Raw genomic sequence first — 19,781 nt, forward strand, 5'->3', positions numbered from 1 at the left:
ATGACAGAATTGTTCCCCTTTAAAAAATCTAAAAAAAAGTCCGCGACAGTATATGTCCATATGTTAAGGTTGGCTCACTATAACGTTTTTTATGCTAACCAAATTTGTTCTAAAATAAAGCTTTATTTGTGAACTATTCCACGCGGACGTAGTCGCGGCCAAAAGCTATTTTTTAATAATCTAGAGAGCTAAATCTAGAGAGCATTAGTTTAGTATTAAATTGTAATGTTTAGTTATAAATGAAGTAATAGTCCCATCCAGTCTCTAATCGCTCGCTGATCTCGAACTCGTCCCGCGTCTCCCAACCCCCCTCTCCTTCCCGCCTCTCACTACACTCCGGTGCGTAAACGTGACCCCGCCGAATGAACTCTAACTGCGCAGAGTTTTGTTTTACATTTCATCTCGGTCAGCGTGTAATTATTCTGTTTTGGAATCATTAGCGTTTATTTTTAGGGACGAAATTGTGTACCGATTTAATATAAACGCGGTTTCGTGTGTGTTGTTAATAAATTCGCGCTGTTTTGATATTCGTGGGAGTGAAGTGTTCAAGTTATATTTGTATTGGCGAAACAAGAATTAGATAAATTCTCATTATTGTCGAAGCGTATCTATGCTCTTTACAAAATAGCTTTGGTACTTTTGGTACATGAATCATTATTCACTTCGTTCACTTCATTATCATTATGCACTTCGGTGTTGAGTTGTTGCAATTTGCGAACTTGAACAACTACATAAGTACATATTATGTGAGCTTTTAATACGGACCACTTAAAGCACGATCGAAATATGGCTTTAGAAAAAACTTTTTTTTTTTCACTGCTAATTGTGAAGATACATTACGGTAGGCTTTACTTTGCAGTTATCCTGTGAAACAATTACGTGATAGATACTCGCAAGAGTTCATAGCTTGCAAGCTTAGTACAGCATGATACAATAGCTTCGAATGAAGATTATTACGTTGGTCTATGATTTGTCATCGGTTCCATAAATTACAAGAGATTCAAATAAAAACTTTACATAGCCTCGGATGCACTAACGTCACATATGTCAAAAGTAAAGTATGTCAACAAATGATGTAGCCGGCAAGATTTTTGTAAACAATGTATCAACAGTACACATACCTAAAAAACATAAAAACACATGAAACATATTAGAATGCGAATCAGAAAAATATTAATCAATATATTTTCTTAAAAAAAATTTCAAAACCAAAATTCAGGGACTGCTAATTAATAAGTTTATTCAGCTTAAAGACAAGAAAATTATTTGCAAATATTTATAAAAATATATGAATGGTGACTCAAACATAAATTGACCTTATTTATCATAGTCAACATGGAACAAATTTTTATGATTGAAGTGTATGTGAAAAAAATTATATTAAAAGTTGAACCACCTGAAAAAGATGAATATGAACTAAAAATGGAGGAAAAGCAACGTAGAAAAGAAGCAGAAGCCTTAGCAGCTGCAGAGGCCGCTAAAAAAGGCAAAAAGGGTGGCAAGTCAGCTGGTAAGAAAGCTAAAAAAGGAAAGAAAGGCAAAAAAGGTAAGGAACCACCCATGCCTTCAGAAGAAGAAATGAAGTTTATGCAAACCTGTACATTACAAATGAACTGTCTACCAGTGTTTGACTTTTACGTTGCTCACGATAATTTTATAGCACCAGAACCTCCAGGCCCTCCTCCCAAAAAAGGTAAAAAGCCACCGAAGCCAAAAAAGCCGAAAAAGGGTAAGGGTAAAGTTGTTCCAAAAAAGATTGTCCTACCTTCTGAACCATTACCTCAACCTCCATTTTTCGGAGTAGGAAACTCAGTCATGTTCCTTTCGAGACCTTCTAAATTAGAAGAAGTGTTAAGAAAAACTCCAATTTACATCACTGTTTGGAACAGGGATCAGGAAATGAACTGCGTTGGTTTTTGCGTAGTTGAATGGCATAAATCCTATTTTGAAGCTCTTCAAAAAGCTGGTGAACTGAATCCTGTGAACATGGACCAAGCTGAATACCGTGACACGACAAAACAGTTGATGGTCACTAATACGGTTGAAATGAAAAAACCTCTGCAATGCGAAGAAGATCTGAAAGCGTCAGGTGAAATCGAATTTTACATAAGGCTAACATGCCTTGGCAATAGAGTGGTCAGTTATTTCGTATCTTTGCCAGAAATGGAACGACTGCCTGGTCGAAAATATTTGAACGATGATTTGAAACTAAAAGATCTAGAAGTTGTCCGTCATTGGGCAGGAACTACAATAGATGCTGTGCCACCTGTTGCATACTTTTTCGGAGCTCCTGACATAACAAGAGAACCAATAAGACCGGTAGAAGAACCAAATATATATGAAGATTTCGTAGCTCCATTCACTGCAAGCGAATTGGCTATATTAGCTATGGGATTTCCTAAAGGACCTTGCGGTGGAACCAATTGTCCAAAACGAATGGATTTTAGAGGTAGTCAGCACCAGTTCATCCCTGGAGAAACTTTAAAGGGCAAATATACACATGGACAATTTGTCAATAAGCGAGATGTTCATGGACCATGTGGAAGATTGGATTGTCCTTTAGCGAAGAAAGTCAGAGCATTTCTGTGTTCCGAAGGAAGTTACAAGCCTTGCAAGAAACCGTGTTGTAAAGATTACTATTAAAATTACTAGAACTACAATAGAACATTACCGATTTCATTGTTCTCAATTAAAAAAAACGTATTATAGTATAATCTAAAAATATTCAAATTAATATCCCTTGGGAAAAGTATACTGTCTTATTACCTGTTATTTCAATGTTCATATAGCTTTAGACAATAGTGTATGTACAAGTTTTGTTACCATTCGCAGGTTTTGTTGGTACCTTTAACATTCAGAAGGTCACCTGGTGCATTTTTATTAGCATACATATGTACATATAGTTCCTCTAGTCTCCCATACACTACCTCATTAAAAAATATTATATCTTCCTAATAAAACCAGTTCTTTTGCATGTCCTTAAAAATTAAAATGTTCATTTCAAACAACATAAAACGCGTTAGTTTTAATTATTTATTTGTTGCCTTGAAAATATCTTACTCTAAATTTTGCACAAAGAAATGAGTCATTCCTGGAGCTTTCTCTTTTAGCTTCACACCTACAACTTACAGGGTCAAATGTGTTGAAACAATTAAAGGTATGATGATATCATCTTTAGTAATTTAACGTGTACATTTTTACGATATGCGATTACTTGAAAAATAATAATTTGATACAATTACACAATGAGGCTACATTCCCAAAACCACATTTTTTTTTTAAATCCAATTTACTGTGATTTAGGTAAGTGGTCGCATTCACGTTATCTTACCGGTAACGACAACATGCCAGATATACCGTGAGCTTGTGCACCCAGCTATGTAATAAAACAAATAGCCACAGCATCATGGGCTCTTAAGTTTTATTCCTGGTTAAAGTCAGTATCTTCATTATCAGTATCAGTATCGTCAGTATTTATAGTATTTTTATAGTATTTTTAAAGTATTTATTAAGTATATATTATAGTATTTTTAAAGATATTTGCTAGTCAGCATCTGTATTTAATTTTTCTCGTACGTGTATATCTGCTACTGATCCCGAGATCCCGAGAAGTTACATCCAGCGGCTTTGTTTTATTTTCCCACATTCATGCACTTTCACAGATACTAAACAGAAACACGACAGACAGAAGAAACACTAAATAGACAAAATAAAACAAATCAAACAGCTTCACTCCTCGCGTTCCCGCCAAAAAGTCCTTATCATAAAGATTCTAAATTATTTGATAAAATAATAAACTATAGATAAAGTATAAAATAGTAAACCTAATTTTATTATTAAAAAACGTTGTTTCTCGTCCACTAAGTTCTTTGACCTGTTTATTCGTTAAAGAAACAGAAATAAACTTCTACAATATTTATGTTACGGTCGTCAAGCATTATCTAGTCTTACATCTTCTTGTTTAAAATGAATTAAATATGCAAATCTCGGATATGTGATTTAATATTTCAAAATTAAAATTACTTTACACAGTAAGCAGATGCTTAATCGCGGGTATGTGATCAAACTCGTGTTTAATTTTATTAATTTTAACATGCGACTGCAAATTATGTCCTAGTCTTTTTTTTGGAGAAAAGCCTATGTCATTGGCGGGCTTCTAAGCTATTGGACTGTTAAAAAATTGGCGTGGAAGAAGGGAACGGATACATTTGAACTATTTTTATTCATGTGACAGTTTTAGGTTTTGGCTTCAATGTTTTTTGCGAATACGCTTTTGCATATGGGATTAATAGGAAGGCTACGTTAAAAATTAGATTCATATCGACCAAACAGTATCAGATAAGCGTTGAGGTACCACTTTCCTCTGATTAATATCCGATATTTTTTTTTATTGCTTAGATGGGTGGACGAGCTCATAGCCTGGTGTTAAGTGGCTACTGGAGCCCATAGACATCTACAACGTAAATACGCCACCCACCTTGAGATATAAGTTCTAAGGTCTCAGTATAGTTAAAACGACACCCTTCAAACCGAAACGCATTACTGCTTCACGGCAGAAATAGGCAGGGCGGTGGTACCTATCCGTGCGGACTCTCATGAAGACCTACCACCAGTAAGAAATTAAGATCCTCTTCAAATGATCTTCAATTATACAATTCGAAAGTGGATCATGCAATAAACAAAATATTCATACGAACAATAAAACTTGCTGGGAGACATGAAATCCTAAATTCCAAGTAAAGATAATCTCTTTGTGACGTTCAATTAAAAATCTTACCAGTTTACGTGCGCGTGTAAAATTTGAACTTGTGTAGCTGTGTTACCTTACCGTTGGTCAAATAAGGGTGCTTTTACCTTGACTGTGAATTGTGAACTGTACCATTAATACATTTTGACATTGGCAATTTAGCGTCACGGTTTTTGAACATGAATAAAAATCGCAATTAGGTCGCGGAATGTATTTAATGTGTTTTTGTAAAGCCATTGTTAAGCTTGAGGTTACAGCCGAGCAGTAACATTGTGGAATACGATATTAATAAAAGTTACAGTGGAATTGTGGTTTAAATTTGAGCTTAAAATTGACAAACATTTGGTTGTTCGTTATGATACTTACATCATTTGAGTTCCATTTTCTCGTCAATTTTTCGAAGGATTTTCTTTTGTTTATTTATTTTATTTATTTAATATATTTTGTACACACAGCTGTTAGAAAAAAACACGACAATAAGGATACAGAGTACAAGGGCACTACTTATTTCATGTTGAAATCTCTTCCGGTAGGCCCGCAAAAGGAGAGAAGAATTAGGAACTCAAACCTAGTGCATACAGTAAACATTACATATAATAATATATACATATTACAAGATACAAAACAATATATATACATACAAATACACACACACACACACACACACACACATATATATATGCATGTTTGTTTTTACTTAGTACTCAGTTCTTTTTTTGTATTTCATAGAACCAACTAATATTTAAGCATAAAACGAATCTAAGCCTTTCGGTGACAGTGATTATGGTCGAATTTCGATCGATGAACAAATGCTTTACGAAAACGGAAAGCATGCGAATATTAAGATTATGCAACGCGTATTTTGGTATTTTTTTTTTTCGAATCATATATCTATTTTTACAAAACTAATGTTCCTTTTTGTATTTTTTGAAGTCGTCGTGGCCTAAGCGATAAGAGGTCCGGTGCATTCGTGTTGCGCGATGCACCGGTGTTCGAATCTCAGGCGGGTACCAATTTTTCTAATGAAATACGTACTCGACAAATATTCACGATTGACTTCCACGGTGAAGGAATAACATCGTGTAATAAAAATCAAACCCGTAAAATTATAATTTGCGTAATTACTGCTGGTAGGACCTCTTGTGAGTCCGCGTGGATAGGTACCACCACCCTGCCTATTTCTGCTGTGAAGCAGTAATGCGTTTCGGTTTGAAGGATGGGGCAGCCGTTGTAACTATACTGAGACCCTTAGAACTTATATCTCAAGGTGGGTGGCGCATTTACGTTGCAGATGTCTATGGGCTCCAGTAACCACTTAACACCAGGTGGGCTGTGAGCTCGTCCACCGATCTAAGCAATAAAAAAAATATATATATTAAAAAGAAAATAAAGAGAATCGGTAGTAATTGATATTGAGCATACACTGAAACATCGGTCGCTCGTACTGATTTATTCTAATTTACAAATATACTTCATCTGTGTTGTCCTCAACATCTTAGTCTTTAACGTATTATCCTTAATTTAACATACTCAAAGATTTTTCGTATGGACGCCAACGATGAATACTTATGCCCATTCCGGGCTGAGCCATTGCTCGCCCACCTGTTCTGGCGAAACTGGAAATACCTCTGGGTCAGCAGTAGTACCTCATTCCCAAAAAAAATGCGGGTAGCCATTATAAAATACAGCATATTTGACACATGTCATATTTGATCCCCTAATCTCCTTTTTATCATCGCACCTCCTGCCATCGGAGCACGGCTCATCCATATTACCCGGAACCGCTGCGTTCATCGACAGTGCGTTTCCAAAGATATTTTTTGCCACGTACCATCCGGCTTTGGAATGAACTCCCCTCCACGGTATTTTCTAAGCGCTATGACATGTCCTTCTTCAAACGAGGCTTGCGGAGAGTAGCTAATGGTAGGCAGCGGCTTGACTCTGCCTCTGGCATCCACTTACCATCAGGTGGCTCGTCGGCCTACAAAGGCAATAAAAAAAAAAGATTTACACATATGTCATATATTGTAACTGCCTATATACTTGAGACCTTATAACTTGGATATCAAGGTGGGTGGCGCATTTAAGTTGTAGATGTCTACAGGCTCCAGTAACCACTTTACACCAGGTGGGCTGTGAGCTCGTCCACCCATCTAAGCAATAAAAAATAATGCTTGAATGTTGCTAACGACAATTTCATCATAAATTAGTATAATACAATAATATAAAAGTTCCGAAAAACAACATTCGGGCCGTCGGTCTCCCGAACTGTTTCACCAGCTCTGTGGAAGATTTTTCTTTTGTCCTTACCAGCTGGCGAATCTTGTTTTCATAGTTACTTACAATCACCAGCTTTAGTGTTTATTGGCCTAGATATACCTACGTAATATCGGTCCCGAGTTGAATTTCTAGTAAACAAGAATTTATTCCACGAAAAACTTTAAGTTTATTCTTAAAAGCTCGAAACGCCTTGAGGATAACACAAAGCAATCTACTGTTCGAAGCCTTCGTTTGAAGAAAAGCTTTCAATGTCGATAAATAATAAGAAACATTTAAACTTAGGCATTGTTTTATAAGACAATTATATTACATGATTTTTACTTTCAGCGTTGCTGTAATTTTTAGACCTGCACCGACCCTGCGTCGTTGGTCATGGGTTCAATTTCCACTTCAGAGAAGCATGTTGCAGCAAAGCATGCGATGAGCAAGTTTTTTCCGCAATTCTTTATTTATTTGTTTCTACTGTAAAGAAGTGAGAAATAGTAATATGTATCCCTGAAGTAATTTTATGATCTTGATTACAGGGAAAATATAAATATGATGAAATACGTACTCAATAAATGTTCACGATTGACTTTCATGGTGAAGGAATAACATCGTGTAATAAAAATCAAACCCGCAAAATTATAATTTGCGTAATTACTGGTGGTAGGGCCTCTTGTGAGTCCGCACGGGTAGGTACCGCCCTGCCTATTTGGAAGGGCGGGGCAGCTGTTGTGTGCTGTTGTGTAACTATACTGAGACCTTAGAACTCATTCTCAAGGTGGGTGGCGGCATTCACGTTGTAGATGTCTATGGGCTCCGGTAACCACTTAACACCAGGTGGGGCATGAGCTCGTCCAGAAACCTAAATATATTTTTGAGTTCATGTTTTTATTGCGATTTTGAATAGGAACAACCGAAAATAGTGATAATTATTATTTTTAAAATTATAATTTTTGCGAGTTTGATTTTTACTACACGACCAGCTTTTGCCCGCGACTTCGTCCGCGTGGAATAGTTCACCAATAATGCTTGATTTTAGAACAAATTTGGTTAGCATAAAAAACATTATAGTGAGCCAACCTCAACATATGGACATATGCTGTCGCGGACTTTTTTTTGATCTTTTAAAAGGGAACAATTCTGTAATATATTATTTCAGCAAAACTTTAATCGTTTCTGCAGCGCACGCAGCGAAAGCTCTCAAAAGGGAAAAAAACTCCGATTTTGAAACATTATTTAGTGGTGCTTCGCTTGTATTGGTTTATTGGTCTTAGCGTGATGTTATATAGCCTTCCTCGATAATATGGCTATCTAACACTGAAATAATTTTTCAAATCGGCCCAGTAGTTCCGGAGATTAGCGCGCTCAAACAAACAAACTCTTCAGCTTTATAATATTAGTATAGATGTTATTCCTTCACTGTGGAAGTTAATCGAGAACATTTGTTAAGTACGTATTTCATTAGAAAAATTGTTACCCGCCAGCAGGATTCAAACACCACGAATTGCATCGCTAGATACGAATGCACCGCACGTCTTATCCTCTAGGCCACGACGACTTCACGTATCTCAGTCATCCAGTGAAATATCAATTTTTTACGTATTATAATTGATTAAAGACTCAGGTTATGAAATACATAGAGAATGCTAAAATAAACAACAATAACAAAAATCTACTTATTTCGTCTCCACGTTTTTATGTTCATAAGGTCTGAAGCGGCCAATCGAACTATCCACATCACTTGTTTCTCAAACTCAATAAGCTACAACTCCCCAATCAAACTGTCTGTGCGATGATATGATTTCACAAAACCGTAGCTTGTACGTAATTTATACGTTCAATGGAGACTCTGAGTCATCACCGGCTACAATGGAGTGGTCACGCTACAGCTCTGATCGGGTGTGAGGTGCGATTAGTAACATCATGATTCATCATCGTTGAGAATTATCGGTCGATAATGCTATGATAATTAGGAACTTACTGTTCACGGATACCTGTTTTATTTCTTTACTAGCGACCCTCCCTCGCTTCGCTTCGGAAACATTAAATTTTATTATTGATAACTGAGTCCCGCGATGTTACCCGCAGTTGTTGTCGTACCGCGGGTGACGCCGCGGGGCAAAGCTAGTCTAAAAAAAGTTAAGTTAGCTTAAAAGTAAAGCTTAAGTTACTCTTTAGATCATCAGCTATCTATCAGTGAAAGTCTCGTCAAAATCGGTCCAGCCGTTCCAGAGATTAGCCGGAACAAACAGACAGCCTGACAAAAATTAAAAAAAATGTTATTTTGGTGTATGTACCGTATATACCTATATATTCATATGCATGTAGTAAAAAGCGGTTATTTCAATGTTACAAACAGACACTCCAATTTTATTTACATGTATAGATTAGCAAACTAGCATTCGGACCACCTGCTTGTAATCAGGCACCGTGGCTCGTGGAGATCAGTGATTTAACCAAGATGTTAAGTAGTTACTGCAGTCCACAGACTCATAAATGTGAAGTATGTTCTAATAGCAGCTACCCTACTTACCTTCGTAACTTTCATCTTCTTAATGCCCTTATTCTATGTTTTGTAAAAACGGCGCAGCATGTCTTCATGCTGGGATTCAGCTTGAGTTTTACGAACAGTGGCCTGGCTGACATCAAACCTCATTGTTATATCTCTAGAAGTAAATCCATCGCAACGTGCCATAGGGAGAGATATTTTCTGTTTCTTTTACTTCATTTATTTTCTTCTTGTTCGGTTATTGGTTCCTATTGTTTGTAGATTAATAATATAAACATCTATATAAATAAAAACGAATTGCTGTTCGTTAGTTTCGCTAAAACTCGAGAACGGCTGAACAGATTTAGCTAATTTTGGTCTTGAATTATTTGTGGAAGTCCAGAGAAGGTTCAAAAGGTAGATAAATATGAAAATGCTCGGAACTAAATAAAAATAGCAATTTTGTTTTCCCTTTGATGTGTACCCCGTCAAACGGATTCCTTTTGTTTGTTTTAAATTCATTTTACACAAATGTTTAGGTCTTTTAAGTATCGACTGAGGCACTACGAAGTCTGCTGGGTCAGCTAGTTTACAATAAAATTTGATTTGAATGAATTGTTAGTGTGATTCCTAACCGATAATCGTCTTAAACACATCATGCTGGTATTTTCTTCACTTTTCTTGAAATGTGTGTAGATAGATATAACTACATAATATATACTACTTTTAGGGTTTAATCTCGTATTTATTGTTTTTATTTTGTTATTTAGGACATTTCGATCACTTTAAAGTTTTCGTGGTCACTATATAGAATTACAATATTTTATTGCTTAAATGAGCGGACGAACTCACAGCCCACGTGGTGTTAAGGGGTTATTGGAACCCACGTAAACGCGCCACCCGCCCTGAGGTATAAGTTCTAAGGTCTCAAGTATAGTTGCATACCGTAATTTTAAGTATAGTTACAGTTATAGTACATGTTAAGTACCCTGATTTTTCATGTCTATCTCGTCTCAGTAATCGGATCTCAGTTAGGTTGTACCTATGACTCGATACACCGAGCATTCATCAGTTACAACTTGCACTCAACCTATTAGCTGAGAAGGTCATGAATACATAAAAAACTTAAGTTCTTGTAAAGCAAATTCTCGGTTCAGACAGGTACCAGTCTATTTTAATTATATCTGTCCCAAAACAGTGACGTGTTCCGGTTTAAAGGCCGGAACAGCTTGCAACTATGACCTCATGTCTCAAGGTATTAAGGATATTCAGGTTGTGAAGCTCATGGACTCCAGTGACCGCTTGATAACAAGGTACCCGCCTAATTTAAACGTATTTCTGCCTTTGTTTTCGGAAACCACACAGTCTCCAAACTTTTGACTACTTGTGACAAGTAATGATTCATAAATTTGAGCTTTATTTCCAGTGCATTAAATAAACAAACATTCCGTTTGTATTCGAGGCATCTGTTCAAAACTTGTCTAAATAGTTTCTAATGTGACCGCCCGACATTATATATTTGATTTGTAACTCAAACATTTTAGGAGGCTATTTAATTAGTGCACATGTTACACTGTACTTATAATTAGCCATTGTTAGTTTATACTATACGTCTGCACTGTAGTTTTACTGGTGGTAGGACCTCTTGTGAGTCCGCACGGGTAGGTACCACCACCCTGCCTATTTCTGCGGTGAAGCAGTAATGCGTTTCGGTTTGAAGGGTGGGGCAGCCGTTGTAACTATCCTTGAGACCTTAGAACTTTATATCTCAAGATGGGTGGCGCATTTACGTTGTAGATGTCTATGGGATCCAGTAACTACTTAACACCAGGTGGGCTGTGAGCTCGTCCACTCATCTAAGCAATAAAAAAAAGCTGCCTTCACTCGGATTAGTGGTGGAAGAGCAACCTCACCCAGCTGACTTGGGCTGTAGGTTGCCGCTTTGAGGTTTGAATATAAGAAACAGAATCCCAGAATAAGGCTCATATCACCAGGCTAAGGAAATGTTACTAATGCCATGGGTCTTGCAGCGAAAATTGGAGCAAAATTAAACCGTAGCTTGGATAACGTAGTTTTAAGTACCAATTTTTCGTTCGGCGCTTTTTCTATGGGGTAATAAAAAGTCACGCTCCCTGATCTAAGCTGGAAAGAACTGGACTGGTGGTAGGACCTCTTGTGAGTCCGCACCCTGCCTATTTATGCGGTGAAGCAGTAATGCGTTTCGGTTTGAAGGATGGGGCAGCCGTTGTAACTATACTGAGATCTTAGAACTTATATCTCAAGTTGGGTGGCGTATTTACGTCGTAGATGTCTATGGGCTCCAGTAACCACTGAACACCAGGTGAGCTATGAGCTCGTCCATCCATCTGTGTCTATCAACGATTCCTCCAATGCGTGCGAAACGTATCTGGCATATTGTGACCATCAGTACGCTATGTTGTTACCACCCGCCCAATTCTATGCATGAGTCATTGTTTACATTCTCTTATTTTTGCATCAGTCGCGTGTTAAAGCATCCAGTCCACAACAGGTTTGGAAAGCGTGTCGATGCGTCAGCAACGACCTGACAAACTTGAACTAGACTCGCTTTGGAAATCGGTCACGATTCCGAAATATTCATGGGGCGCGGTCAACCTGCGAGGTTCGTTGTTGTCATGCAAAAATTGCAGAATTTTTAATACGCTTTTATTAGCTTCAGACGTATGTATGTTAGTATGTAACGTAATCTTTGAACATGATTTTGACCCCCCTTCAAAACGTCGGATTAACTCAAAATTTGGCATACACTTATTAAGGACCGACGATGATTCAATATTTAAAAAAAAAATTAAATTCAACTAAAAATGAACAATAAATAATAGTTTAAAAGAAACAAAAAAATACGCTTTTATAAAAAATCCAACTAAAAAATAGAAAATAAATTTTAATAAATTGGAATTAAAAATAGTGTAAGAAAAAATGATTTTATCGTAAAAAAGCGTGGGGTGCTTTTCAGGATATTATCGAAATAGCCCTTCTACTCATATCTGTTCATAAAATATTTATAACTACTGATACCATGCACCCCACGCTTTTTTTACAATAAAATCATATTTTCTTACACTATTTTTAATTCAAATTTATTAAAATTTATTTTCTATTTTTTAGTTGGATTTTCTATGAAAGCGTACTTTTTTTTGTTTTTATACACTATATTATCTATTTTTAAAGAGATAAACTTTCCGAGAATCGTCATCCAACATTCCAACTTCTAAGATTACGTAGTTTGTGTTCATACTCGATTATGTCTGTCGTTTTAGTGTTGAAAATCTTATCATGTAACAATTGATTTTTGTTCGAGAAGACATAATTACATGCTTAATATAATTTAAAATGTAAAGACAATGACCTCCTCAACAGTTTTTTCATTCTTTTTTTTATTGCTTAGATGTATGGACGAGCCCACAGCCCACCTGGTGTTAAGTGGTTACTGGTGCCCATAGACATCTGCAACGTAAATGCGCCATCCACCTCGAGATATAAATTCTAAGGTCTCAGTATAGTTACAACGGCTACCCCACTCTTCGAACCGAAACGCATTACTGCTTCACGGCGGAAATAGGCGGGGTGGTGGTACCTACCCATGCGGACTTCCAAGAGGTGCTACTACCAGTGATTACGCAAATTATAATTTTGCGGGTTTGATTTTTATTACAAGATGTTATTCCTTCACCGTGGAAGTCAGTCGTGAACATTTGTTGAGTACGTATTTCATTAGAAAAATTGGTACCCGCCTGCTGGATTCGAACACTGGTGCAGCGCTACATACGAATGCGCCGGATGTCTTATCCTTTAAGCCACGACGACTTCAGTAGTAGTCTCTCTTCTTATCTTCTGTAAATCTTATTCCAAATCACGTCTGTAATGCTTAGGCTGGTACGGCCATCCTGCTTTCATCTGCCGGAAGGGTTTTAAGTGAGAATAGTAACTTTAAATTCTTGAGGTACATGCGTGGTGCTAGCTAACTGAAACTAGCAGATTTTGGATAAAAGCCTGAATCGTGCTAACGACATTTTTAAGACAAGCTTGCTCATACAAGTTCCGATTAACAACATTCAGACCGTAGGTCTACTGACAATAAATGTCCGCTCTGTGGAAGATCTATTCTTTGTCAGTTCCCAAGTCTTTAAACTCTAATATCGATTTAATATACCTACCTAGCCAGAAATAATGAAAAGAAGAACTAAAGTTTATTATACGTGCCTAGAATAAGTACTAGTGACGTCAAACTCCTATAGTATCTAATAATATGTGATTGTTAGTAAATATTTATTTATTATAAAAAAAAAAACAATATGACAGTACAGAAACTCCTCTCAAACAAAACATTACAAAGCAACATAATGAAAACATACTCTAATTAAGGAATGATTAAACAAAAGCACGAAATTTATTAAAAGTCGAATATAATTTTACAATTTATGTCAATTAATTACGAAGATCGGGGGGTACGTGTAAAAACCGCAATGACGTACATACATACAGGAGTAAAGTTAAATTTTGTATACATTAAAAGGTTTCATTTTGAGTTAATTGTACGAAATATTCCCAATTAAATTATAGAATGTCCGGAGTGACCCTTTGTAATGAAACTTATGTAATATTAATTTCGTGTTATTTGTATAGAAAATGTTAATTATTATTTGGACTGATGAAAATGGCTTTGATTTGTTGCTATGAGTGTGTCGCCTTTTTATTATTACTAGAGGTCCCGCAGTAGTCGAAATTCGACTATAATTAATTGGAATTGTAAGTTTGTAAACTATTATGATTGTATTTTCAACGCCAAGACTACACTATAGAAAAATATTAAAAAAGACAAACAATATTTAATCTATTCTCAATTTGACCACAGACGTCAAGAACAAAAGTTTGACAATAAATAGTATGCATGCGTGTGTGCGTCAAATACATGGTATGTAGTGTGTGTAATGTTTTCTTTATTGATTTAAATAGCGACCCGCCCTCGCTTCGCTTCGGAAACATTAAAACACACATGAAACCAAAAAAAAAAATAACAAAAAGTAGCCTATGTTCATCAGGGACAATGTCGGCTTCTAATGGAAAAAGAATTTTTCAAATCGGTCCAGTAGTTTCAGAGCCTATTCGAAACAAACAAACAAACAAATCTTTCCTCTTTATAATATTAGTATAGATTAGTATAGATGTATCGTTTATGCATTATTTAAAAAAAAAATAGCATTGTGTACTGCTTCTCTATGTTCTCTATAAGTGTGTCCGTCTGCGCAATTTTCGTAAAAAGGGATACAAAGTTTTTGCTTCACGTATTAATATATAGATTTGAGATGGGCAGTTTTACTCGCGGATCTTTTTTATGTTTGAGAGATTACTGGTGGCCCGGAGGCCTTTCCAGATTTATCAGGGCAGGTGAGCGAGCAAGGGCTCAGCCAGTAAACTCGAGGACCGCTTTGTGTTAAGTCCTGAATATAAATAAAGCAACTACGGGAATGGAGAAATTAGTGAGCTTTTTGGTCACCAGGCTTTTCTCATATAGGTGGCACACAAAAACAGAGTTCGTTTTTGGCACGGCACGGGTCAGCACGGGTAGGTACCATCAGCCCGCCTATTTCTGCCGTGAAGCAGTAATGCGTTTCGGTTTGAAGGGTGGGGCAGCCGTTGTAACTATACTGAGACCTTAGAACTTATATCTCAAGGTGGTTGGCGCATTTCCGTTGTAGATGTCTATGGGCTCCAGTAATCACTTAACACCAGGTGGGCTGTGAGCTCGTCCACCCATCTAAGCAACAAAAAAAAAGAAAAAAAAAACTCATATACATAAGTCGAAATAACCGTTCAATAATCAGAAGCTCCTATCATCCGAGTTAAACTTTTATTAAGAACTCAAACAAGGTTTTCAGAAAAGTGTAGGGAAGTTAGCAGCGACATGGCTGTGCAAAGCGATCACTAACAAAAAAATTTTGCACGAAAATTTATTAAAGGCAATTTAATCAAAATAAGAGCTTATTTAATTTGGGAAACGCGAATATAGTGTGAATTTTGGTAGGCACTGGCTTGGCTTTGCCCTTGGCATTGCTGACGTCCATAAGTGACGGTAATCACTCACCATCAGGTGGGACGAATGCTCGTCTGCCCACGAAGACAATAAAAAAAATTGAGAAAAGATCGAGTTTGTTAATATAAAAAGGTTAGTACCAAGAAAAATGTTTTAATATTTTAATTATTATTATACATACTACTTATTTTTTTTCTATACATTCATCTTCAATCGAACTATTTGGATTTACTATTAAAATGAGATATTAAATGCGTAACCGTTTCATCTCTTTGAAACATTTCAATTCATCGCCGGTAAATAAAATACATTGTATTTTATTAAAAATCTCGTAAAAATATGACCCAATAGATCATTGTATTTAAAACCGAAACTATTAACGGCTGTTATAACTCAGAAATATATAAAAGAATACAAACATTAAGTTCTAAGGTATAAAGAATATTTTTCTGTGCACCACTTTAGTTCTTTTTTTTAATAGATATATAAATAGTTATAACGAAAGCAACAGTTGTATTATTGTCATATTTAAAAATTTTAAGTCATCGAACAATAGTGTTGCTAGTTTATGACAAGTAAATCAAACGTATCGTAAATTTAGTTTGACTCTTTCATTATTCATATTTTATGGTACTGTTTATGACCGGGGTTTTTTTTGGTTGGTATGAGTTGCGAATGCTTTTTTTTCAATACCAAAGCCATGATTCTTCTTCTTCTTCTCTGTCGTTTCCTCATTACTGAGGGTCGTGACCACCTTGGTCCAGTTTTTGCACCAGCTTCCTCCAATGCTGCCTGCATTCGGCCTGCTTAATGGCGCCCGGGACGCTGGTGTTTGTGGCCTCCCTGATAATGTCCGTCCACCTGGTTGGCAATCTTCCTCGACTTCTCTTTCCTTCCACGTGACCTACAACTATTAATTTTTCCAAGTTCTCAGGATTTTGTCGGGCCACGTGTCCGAAGTACTTGAGGAGACGCTGCATACAAATTGCAGATAGACGGGTCTTGACGTTTAGCTCCTCGAGAATTGACACATTTGTTCGGCGCTCCGTCCATGATACGCCCAACATTTTGCGCCAACACCACATTCCAAATGCGTCAATTCTCGATCGGGTACGGCCCTTGAGGGTCCACGTCTCAGAAGCGTACAAGAATATGGAGAAGATAAGGGTTCTCATGAGCTTTATCTTAGTTTTTTTGCTTATGCTGCGATTTCTCCAAATCTTCTCCAATCGCTTCACGGCTGATTTTGACATCTGGGCCCTCTTGACCACCTCCCTGTCACAATCACCGTCACTGGATATTAATGACCCCAAGTACACAAATTCCTGCACCACGTCCAGGTCACGCAGTTCGTGAGTGCGTGTCATTGCGCCAGCTCTATCGACAAACATCAATTTCGTTTTGGATCGGTTGATGCGAAGTCCGTAATCTTTGCTAACGACTTCCACTCTCCTCAGAAGCTCATGCAGCTCTCGCTCCGAGGTACCGATTATAGTGGTATCATCAGCGAAACGAAGATTATTAAGCCATGATTAGAGACAGAATAGAATAGTTCTAGTCTAATCTCATTCAGTGAACACTCTCTGTGGCAGAGAGAGGTATGGTGGTGCTATCTATCCGTGGGAGCTCTCAAACCGGCCTACCAGCAGTATTTTTTTACTGGTGGTAGGACCTATTGTGAGTCCGCGCGGGTAGGTACCCCCCCACCCTGCCTATTTCTGCCGTGAAGCAGTAATGCGTTTCGGCTCGAAGGGTGGGGCAGCCGTTGTCACTATACTTGAGACCTTAGAACTTATATCTCAAGGTGGGCTCCAGTAACCGCTCCACATCAAGTGGGCTGTGAGCTCGTCCACCCATGTAAGCAATAAAAAATAAAAATAAAACCTTAAATGTTATAAGCAATCCACTAGCACTATACAATTCATTTAGTGCTTTTATGCATCTTTTTTTTTCTACCTATGCTGATAGCCTTGAGAGGCTATTTCAGCTTCTCCTTGACGTGTAGGTGAGCTCACGGGGCTCAAACCGGGAGTGTTGCTAGCACTGGCCCTAGCAAGAGCAGTGCTTTGCAGAATCTACTACCGGATCGGAATCGCGACCCACTGAGAAGATCCGGCGAGAAACTCAGTGGGCTGTGTCTGTGGGTTAATTTATTCGTCAAGCCCTTCGTCGCAAGTGACGGGTTCGGCGAGGACGGTGACCGGTGCTTGAGGTCTCGAGGTACCTAAAAGCACCGTTAATGCATTGGGAGGATCCGTAATGACGTGTTTAAGGGACGATCCACCGGTGGGGCTAGCGTACTATACCATTCGGGCCAAGCAAAATTCAGGAAATCAGTAATTTTTATCAACTTGAGATTTTCATTCTAAAATTTCTAAAATCCGATAATTTGCACAGAAGATAAATATTAACGACTTTTACCGTCTAATTTTTAAGGTTGATAAAAAAAATTAAGTGCTCCGTAATAAATTTTAAATACGCTAAATAATAATGAAAAAATACATAATGTGCTCAAAGTTAAGTAAGGAATTAATTGATTTGAATACTGTTTTATAAAACAATTTAATATACATAAATAAAATAAATAATAAAATCATAATAAAATATAAATAAAAATAATAATATATAAAATGTAATAAATAATAATAAACAATTAAATAAAAAAAAAAATATATTAAGAAAGAAATATAAAATGTATTTATTCAAATCAAATCTAAAATTGGATGTTATGTATTTTTTTTTATTGCTTAGGTGTGTGAACGAGCTCACAGCCCACCTGATGTTAAGTGGTTACTGGAGCCCATAGACATCTACAACGTAAATGCGCCACACACCTTGAGATATAAGTGATAGTGAAGTTGATAAAACACATAATCTCATCGTTTACATTAACGTACGATATTGTAATGAAATGTTTTTTGAATTCTATTCCTTTGTCGTGAGAGAGTGTTTGACGATCGGGATGTGAGTCATCTGCGCTGGCGCATGCTATATACAGGGTGTTCGAAAAAAATTTGAAATTCGATAAAGTATCCTAATCAGCTCACACTCCTATGCTATGACTCTAATCGTTCATTATAGCGTATGCCGTGAGATCTTCTGTCTGTCTATACTGACTTAAAAAAAACACATGTAGCACTCGGGGACTGCCGCGGTAAAGCTATTGCATATAATTTTTTATCAACTTATGCAATTATAATTAGACAATAATAATTTAACTGTAAAACAATAATAAAATAAGACTACTCGATATTTATAAACATTAACAAAAGTAAAAAGTTAATTGTCCCTTTCACACTCATAAACTAGACCGCACGTGAGAGAGATGGGCAGACTTTTCATGATGCGCATGCAGTGCGACGTCACGCCGCGCGTTCATTTACAAACAAGCGCAACGTGTGAATGTGTTGAATGCGAGCTACATGGTAGGCGGAGTGAGGGGTGTGAGGTTTTATTTTCGTTACGGAATTTCTTGATTCGGTCGCCGCACTCAACTTAAAAAAAGTAAGCAGATAGATATCCGGGAAGAACCCGTTTAACTGAACACAAGAGCGAATGAAAGTTTTATTGCAAATTCACGTTTGTTGTGACAACCGATTTAATCAGAGATGTGTGCTTAGTCTAGACTGTGAATGTCTCTGTCAATGCATCGGTGAATTAGTTTGAGAGGAGGTCGTAAAGTCCTGTGATTGAATCGGACTCGTTTATTAAGGTTTTTTTTTTGTAAGAGATAAACAAAATGATGCACTAATATGCAATATATGATAGGTTCATTATGTATTTTTGTAAATATTTTAGGTTGTGTGAGTTAATTTGTGTATGTGTTTATGTGAGCCTATTACCAAGGCTTAGGTTTTATAACGCATTAAAAAATCTAAGTAATAATTAATTGTATGAAATTTACTGGTGGTAGGACCTCTTATGAGTCCGCACGGGTAGGTACCACCACCCTTCCCTATTTCTGCCGTGAAGCAGTAATGTTTTTCGGTTTGAAGGATAAGGCAGTCGTTGTAACCATACTGAGACCTAAGAACTTATATCTAAGGTGGGTGGCGCATTTACGCTGTATGTCTATGGGCTACGGTAACCACTTACCGCCAGGTGGGCCGTGAGCTCGTCCATCCATCTAAGCAATAAAATAAAAAGCTTAAATTGGTGGACTAGCTCACGACCCACCTGATGTTAACTGGTAATATCATTAAATTCAA

General features: G+C 37.0%; 1 protein-coding gene across 1 annotated transcript; it reads left to right on the forward strand.

Moving 5' to 3' along the window:
* Positions 1-1,335: 1,335 nt before the first annotated feature.
* LOC114241163 (uncharacterized) lies at positions 1,336-2,643 on the forward strand. Its single transcript, XM_028171941.2, has one exon. It carries the CDS (start codon positions 1,336-1,338, stop codon positions 2,641-2,643), a length of 1,308 nt encoding a protein of 435 aa, XP_028027742.2.
* Positions 2,644-19,781: the final 17,138 nt, after the last annotated feature.

Source organism: Bombyx mandarina, chromosome 07 (assembly GCF_030267445.1).
Source record: "Bombyx mandarina strain Sakado chromosome 07, ASM3026744v2".
NCBI classification, from domain to species: Eukaryota; Metazoa; Arthropoda; class Insecta; order Lepidoptera; family Bombycidae; genus Bombyx; species Bombyx mandarina.